The 7,066-nt window shown below is 54.2% G+C and overlaps 1 protein-coding gene across 1 annotated transcript in view; it reads right to left on the bottom strand.

Moving 5' to 3' along the window:
* Window positions 1-2,407: 2,407 nt before the first annotated feature.
* Window positions 2,408-7,066, bottom strand: part of BAHD1 (bromo adjacent homology domain containing 1) — a 9,269-nt gene continuing 4,610 nt past the window's right edge. Inside the window, exons 5-8 of the mRNA XM_010848051.1 lie at window positions 6,366-6,525; window positions 5,892-5,968; window positions 5,064-5,164; window positions 2,408-4,595 (exon numbers count right to left, since the gene is read on the bottom strand). Of these exons, the coding sequence (XP_010846353.1) occupies window positions 4,406-4,595; window positions 5,064-5,164; window positions 5,892-5,968; window positions 6,366-6,525 (528 nt within the window). The 3' untranslated portion in view covers window positions 2,408-4,405. The remainder of the gene's footprint in view (window positions 4,596-5,063; window positions 5,165-5,891; window positions 5,969-6,365; window positions 6,526-7,066) is intronic.

The raw sequence follows: 7,066 nt of genomic DNA, 5'->3' as shown, positions 1-7,066 counted from the left end.
AGGGGCGGGCCCCCTGCAGTGAGCGGGCTGGGAGGGCGTGTGCCGACCCCTACCCTGGAAAGGGCGCCTGAGCCAGAGTCGCTCTGGTCCTCCGGCCTTCGGGCACAAAAGCTGCCGAGGCCCCAAAGGCAGAAAAGACCGAGGCCGCGGTTCCCTCTCCCAGGCACCGCGTGCTCAGGAAGCTGGACGGACAGAACCTGCACGCAATGCCCGGCCGCCGCACTCTCTGACCCGGCAGAGCCCTTACTCCAGCAGGTCTGGAGGCAAGGCGCCGCTGCACCCTTCTCCCAAATTTCTGGAGGTCCCAGTGTGCTCCCCTATGTGCTGTGTCGGGCTACTCCAATAAAAAGCAACTAGACTGTCAGGCAGAGACAATGGATCAGCTCTATGGTGACCCTTAGGATTTAAAACAGCAGCTGGTGGTTACAGTGTTTATCCATTTACCCAATGGATGTCTTGAAATGGAATCTCCTGTCTTCCCTCCTCCAGGCCTGAAGAGCTGGGACACACTCTGGTGAGGGGCCGCTGACAAGTTGGTATCTCATGACTACTGGTGTGATCAGCACACATTTGAAGGATGAGAAGCTGGGGCCACTGAGTAGCAACTTCCTTGCCTGGAGCCAAACTGTGTGCTCAACCCCACCAGGCTAGCCATGTAGATAGAGGCAGACAGGGAAAGACTTGGATGTCAGGGGACAGTTTTTATTGATCTGAACTGTATCCACACTTCACTGTTAAAAGTGGGCAGCCAGCGAGGCTCTGAAACAGAGTAGTGTCCACAGTTGTTGAGGCAGGTGTCATCAGTGTTTTGTATTCATTATCTCTAGTTGTCACAGCCACGCTGCGCATTCCCACTGAGCAGCTCAAGAAACAAGAGAGGCTCAGGGAAGCTGAGACTCTACATGGATTGGTCTGATTCTAAAACCTAAATTCCCAATCACAATCCTTCTGAGATTAATGGAGCACAAATGTGGAGGGAGAAAGCAGCTGACCCCAGAACACACTGTACTGAGGGGGAAATGGCAAAGAAGATGCCAGAGGCTCTGAGTTTAGTGAGTGATGAGCGGAATTCAGAGGATGAGGAGTCCTCAGGAATGGGAAGCCTGGAGGCCTTCAGCTCCTCAGAGCAGACTCCATACTCCCAGTCTGAATGCTAAGGCTGCACCATTCACTGATTTAGAAGTTTGCATCAGGGTTCACTCCTCACTAAACTGCTCCTTGTTTCCAAGAGAACCGAAGGTAGATTTATGGTAGTGGGATTACTTCTACTGAAGTCTTTTTAAAAAAAGAATAAAAGTACATCTTTTACGGGCTTTTCCAGGTGGCTCAGTGGTAAAGAATCCGCCTGCCAATGCAGGAGACGCAGGTTCAATCCCTGGGTTGGGAAGATCCACTGGAGAAGGAAATGGCAACCCACTCTGACAGTCTTGTCTAGGAAATCCCATGGACAGAAGAGCCTGGTGGGCTACAGTCTATGCGGTTGCAAAAGTCAGATACGACTAAAGTGACTGAACAACATTTTTTATACCAGAAGAAAAAACAACTTTGAGAAAGTGTTTGCTGAATGGGTCACATGTATTCACTTCTCTGAGCAGTTTTCTGTTAAGAGTCACAGTAAGGCAGTCTGAATACAGGAATAGCCACTTACTCTAAAGGAGTCCCTAGACAAAATACTTGTCTCCAGACCAGTTTCCTGTCTGTAAAATGATAGGATACCGCCCATCTCACGGGACTCCTGTGGGCAGCACACTGATGTCAGTGCTACAGTAGGTCCATGGTGGTGTTTGTGTCACCAATAACCCTTATGGAAATGCACCTACCCAGACGTGCTTACAAAACGCAGCAGACGGCTAAGCAGCATTAACTGCCTCCAGGGAACACCCCCAGCCTTAGACGACGGCCCACCTTGGACAGAGTCAACACTGAGGCTTTGGGGCGAGGGCTGGATTGACTGAACCAATGGTCCAGGTTTGACTCCTTGCCTCATGATGTGGCCTTCAATTCCTCATGAGTGACAGCTGCAAGATGCCAAGGCCCTCAAACAGCTTCTGCTGACCAGTTCTCCAGGGGCATGACCGAAGGTGATGAAGTAGTATCTTCACCATGCAACCACTTGGAGGCGAGTTCCCAGGTCACCAGCCAGGTGAGAACTGGCGACCCAAGGATTTCCCTCACCCAGGCAGGTGGCTTCAGCTACTGCGACGCGAAGAAGTCAACTCCAAGTTGCCAGTCCCTGTGTCCTCTCCTCATGCTGCTCTCCACCCGCCCTCCCCTTTCCTGTGCTCTTGGCTTATTGGCCTCAATGAGTCCCTGCACTGCAATGGAAGGAGCCCCACCAAAATAAAGAGGAGTGAGCCCCTCTGTGTGAGCCCACACACAAAAAGATGACAGGACACGCAGAAAATGGTCCTTTTCTAAATTAATACAATTTCTCAAATTTATTTTCTTAAAGAAGTACTTCTAATCTGTCAAAAGGGAGGTGAGGAAAGGTCCTCCCTCCCTTGTAAACACTGAAATACAGATCTGAGAAACCAGGGTCGACACACACAAAAAGTGCATTTTACAAAATATCAACTAAAATATATTTTACATGAATTATGCTTCCACTGAAATTCTACCAGCTGCATTTTCAGGTTCGAAAAATATTTCCACATCTAAGAGATTCAAAAGCATTTAAGTTCTGGGCAGTGGACCCCACCTCCCTGGAGGAGGCCTGACCTCCCGCTGGGTGAGGCTGGGCTCCTTAGCAGCTCCCACTCTGCCACCCTCTCTTACTCCCCCACCCTCCTTGACTGATGTTTTCCTCCAAACAGCTTATTCAGTAAGAAGGGACCCAAGTTTCTTCCCTTGGGGTTTGAGATTGGGTTTCCCATGTGTGAATTCACCTCTGAATGGTCCAGGCCTCACCTGAGCCTGGTGACTAATCAGGAGGAGCCATCTGCTCAGGGACAGGGCAGGGCTGGGGACTGCTGGGTGTGCCCTCAGGGTTTGCTTCCACCTCCCTCTCCAGCTTCTGCCCAACCGTCCTCACCCAGTGCCACCTCCTCAGCCTGTGGGGTCCGTGTCTGCCCCTCTCTAGGGGAGGGGGACCCAGTGCTGCCCTCCTTGGCTCCTGTCCCCAAGGTGGTACCCTGCAGAACTGCTGAGCATGCGCCCAGCGCCAGGCCCAAGCCACGCTCCCTCTCCCCGTCAGGCTCCTCTTTGGTACAAATAGGAAAGAACCAGGCTGCTCCAGCCCCCACAAAGTGCCCCAGGGCCAGGGCCTAGTCCTGGCAAGGACAGCAGGGGGCTGAGCCTCCTAATCTACTCTGGGGAGCGGCATGAGGTGAGAACAGGGCCCCTTGGCAACAGGAACAAACTAAAAATGCAGGTCCTTAGCTCCTAGAGTGAGTGGCTGCAGCTCAGCAGGTCTGTGGACTGATACAGTGTTGATTCTTGCTGGGATGTAAATTAGTGCAATCTACAAAAGACTAGGGAAAGGGGTGTCAGAGGCAAAGGGAGCCACAGCACTCCTTTGGTTTGATTTCAGGTGGGTGTGGCTTGAAGAGTCATGTGTGAAGTTCTGCAAGAGGTTTCCTAGAACCTCCAAGTGTAAGGCAAGAGGAGAAGTCTTCAATAAATCAGGTAGCAATTTTCCTTGCCCCCTGCCCCCACCCCCTCCCAGCTCCCTTCTGCTCTCCCAGACATGACAAAGCCCGCGTTAATCAGTTAACTTCTGGGCAGCCAGACCTGCTGGGTGGCCTTCACCAGGAGGTGGACAGGAAGCTGACTCCCACGAGGGGGCCACACCCATGACTGTGAGGGCTGGTAACTTGTCCCAGCACCAAGGGCTACTGCAAGGGCAAAGGAGGAATGCCGGAGAAAGGCCCCAAGTCCAGGAAGAGAAAGTCAACGCTCTGGGAGCCAGACACTGGCTCTCCAGGTCTCAAAGGAATGGGCTCGGAGCTGTGCTAGAATCTGGGAGAGCCTGGTCCCAGGCTAATGGGGAGGCAGCGGGTCACAGTGGGTGAGGTAAAGCTGGCTCCCATGCCCCCTTGAAGAGCCCAGGGGAGGATAAAGAAGGGCATGGTTCCTGAAGGACCTTCCCCCAGTCCCTCCAGGGCCCATGCCCCTCAGGCTTGGCCCAGCCTCAGGGAAGACTGCTTCTTTAGGAGCCTCTGCCCATGGGCCCCAGAGAGGCACCCTGGGCCAAACTGAAGGTTCTGATGCTTTTCTTATACCCTGGCCTCCCCTTCCCTCCCATGGGGCCCAATCCCACAGGGGCCCCTGCCCTCCCCCACAAGAGAACCACAGGCCAGCCACCTTGAGCTCCTGTGGCCCCTTAACCAAGTGCTGTGCTTCAAGCAGTGCCCCCTGCCCTGAGCCCCATTTGCCCATGGGCAGCCCCAGCATGGGTGTGAGGAGGCTACTGGGGGTTCTTGAGGATGCGGCCATGGCGGAAGTCATAAACATGGCGGCAAAGAAACACCAGCTCAGGGTCCGTGTCCTCGGGCACTGTGCGGTGTGGTGGGGTGGAGTAGTCCACAGATGGGGGCACCAGTGCTGTCTTTCGGCTGGGGAGCCCCTCGCCCCGGCGCTTGGCCATGGCACAGAATCTGCAGTGACACACCATTCACAGCTGTCTTAGCAGGAAAACCAGTTCCTTCCCTACCCTGCCCAGAGAGCTGGACATCCCCTCCCACCTCCACAAGGGCAGCTGCTGCCTCCATTCCTGTCCTGGGGTTTATGCCCTCTCTGCCAATCACCACTCCATCTTCTTGGTCACTGGGGACCCACACCTACCGAACCTCCCTACCAAACACCTGCCAATTCTCCTTGATTTCCTTCTGACAGCAGTATTGTGACCATCCCCACCCCTGAAACTCTGTCCCAATTCACTCTGCCTCAAAACGGGAACAATTTTATTTTTTTCCTATAAAAATCAGATGATGGAAGCAGACTGGAAAAAAGTTCTAGGAGGTCAGGTCCAATGAGTCAAATCCCCTTGGGGATCACAGGCAACCCACGAATAGTCTGGGGAGTCTGAGGGGAGAGGCAAGCCAGAGGTACAGGGCGCCACCCACCTGCAGTACTCAGCAAAGGTCAGCACATAGCACTTCTCTTCGATGCAGGCTACACTGTTCTGGTCTTGATGTCGCGATGCAAAGACTTCATTCTGCAAAGGCTCAAGGGGAGACAGAAGGAGGTTGGCTACCAGGGTGGGAAGCACCTAACTCCAAGAGCAAGATGGACATGAACTCTGCTGGGACTCCTGACCAGAAATAGATTAACTCCAGCTAGTGCCCAGGAAGCCAAGGAGCTTCCCTGGAATTTCAGCCTAACCGTTTTCATCAAACAGCCCAGGGCATTCCTCCTAGGTCCTGTCCTTCTCAGGAGGAGCCAGGTGCCTACTCCGGCCCCTGACTGACATCAGCCTCCTGACCCCCAACAACTGTGCACATCCTCCCGGTTAGAGGAAAAAGGTCCCAGCAAGGGGAAAAAGAGCAAAAGGGAGTCCAGTCTGGGGGTGGAGCAACGACACCCAGATGGCATCACCTCTCCGAGTGCAGGGCTTGGGAGATACCCAGGTATGTCTGGAGAGTGTTCCCTCCCCTCCCTCTCACGCTGCAGACACTAAAGGTGTGCACTCCCCATTCCTGTCACCAGGAGGACGTATATACTTGTTCCCATTCTGGCACCCCCTGCCTTAGGGGGCCCCTTTCTGCCCCGCCTTTCAGGACAAAAGACCCACTGAAACATGAACTAGGCAGTGTTAGCAAAAGAGGCTACAACTCAGGCCCTTCCCCAGGTTCTCTGTGTCCAAGGTGACAAGTCCAGGGACCAGACCAGCCAGGCTGCTGCCCCATACCATACTCTCCATGCCCCTGCCTCCCCGCCACCAGGTAGCTCACCTCGTGCATGCTGGGACTACGGCCACCCTGTAAGTGCTCTGGTCTGTAATACCACAAGAGGCTCATCATCAGCTCTCCTGAGGGAAACAGAAGCAATCAGGGCTTGAGCTGACAACTCCAGAATGACTGAGATGGGCAGGCGGGCTGGCCACCTGCCCTGGAGGCTCATCCAACTTCAAAGCCTGGGCCAATCCTGTGAGCTCTGGCCACCCCATCCCCTGCCTTGGGCCAAGTCTGGTAACTCAGTGGCTGAGAATGCTGTTAGGCGTGGAGGAAGGAGAAAAAGGCACTGACAGGTGAGGCAGGGTGACGGGTGCCCGGTCCCTGATAGCTGCAAAGGTTAATGAGCTGATCCAAGCCCAGCCCAAGGCTGTCTGCAGCCCTGAGCAACAGACAGACGTTGGCTTAGAGGGAGGCAGACTCTGCTAAGAATGCGGGACACTAGTGCCCGGTTGAACTCTAGGCAGGGGGTACCTGATTCGGGGTTCTCCCAGAGGGCAGAGATCTTGGCCACATAAGGTGTGGACGTCTTCCGAGGGCCTGACTTGAGCAGGACAGTGTCCCGGACTCGGATCGTCTCTCCATGCCGCTCCACTGCCTGGTAGCTCTTTCGGATGGCTGGTTCCGGTTCATCCTGAGCAACAACCCAGTGACACAAACAAGGCTTGTGGGGCCACACTCAGCACGGGGAGGGAATGACATCGTTTTCCTCTGCGATCTCCTCAGAGCACTCAAACCACTGAGGACAGCAGACTACAAAAGCAGTGAGCGCTCTGTCCCCTCCTCCCTGAGCCTGGCTTTCGGGGCAGAGTGGGAGAAAGGGCGATAAACGAGAGCAGAGGTAAGAGAGTGACTCGAAACTTCTGGGGCTGTGTCTGAACACCTGACCCCTGACAGCCGACTTTCGCGCTCCAAGCCCCCAGCACCGGGCGGTCCTCAAGTTTCCTAATGGACAGTCTGACTTTGACTCTTAAACCACCACGGTAAGTGGCGAAGCCTTGGGCAAATTATTTAATCTACTGCTAAGCCTGTCTTCAAATGAGGGTAGTTACAGGACCACAGAGTGCGGCGTACCTCACAGGGCAGTGGCGGGGATGAAAGCGGATAATGCATGCAAAAATTTCACTCAGTCCTGGCCCCTCAGAAGTGCTCAATACATTTTAGCCAACATTCTT

This window comes from Bison bison, unplaced genomic scaffold (assembly GCF_000754665.1).
Source record: "Bison bison bison isolate TAMUID 2011002044 unplaced genomic scaffold, Bison_UMD1.0 scf7180017864259, whole genome shotgun sequence".
Taxonomy (NCBI): Eukaryota; Metazoa; Chordata; class Mammalia; order Artiodactyla; family Bovidae; genus Bison; species Bison bison.
The sequence above is the reverse complement of the archived record's forward strand: the minus strand, read 5'-3'. Positions and strand labels throughout refer to the sequence as shown.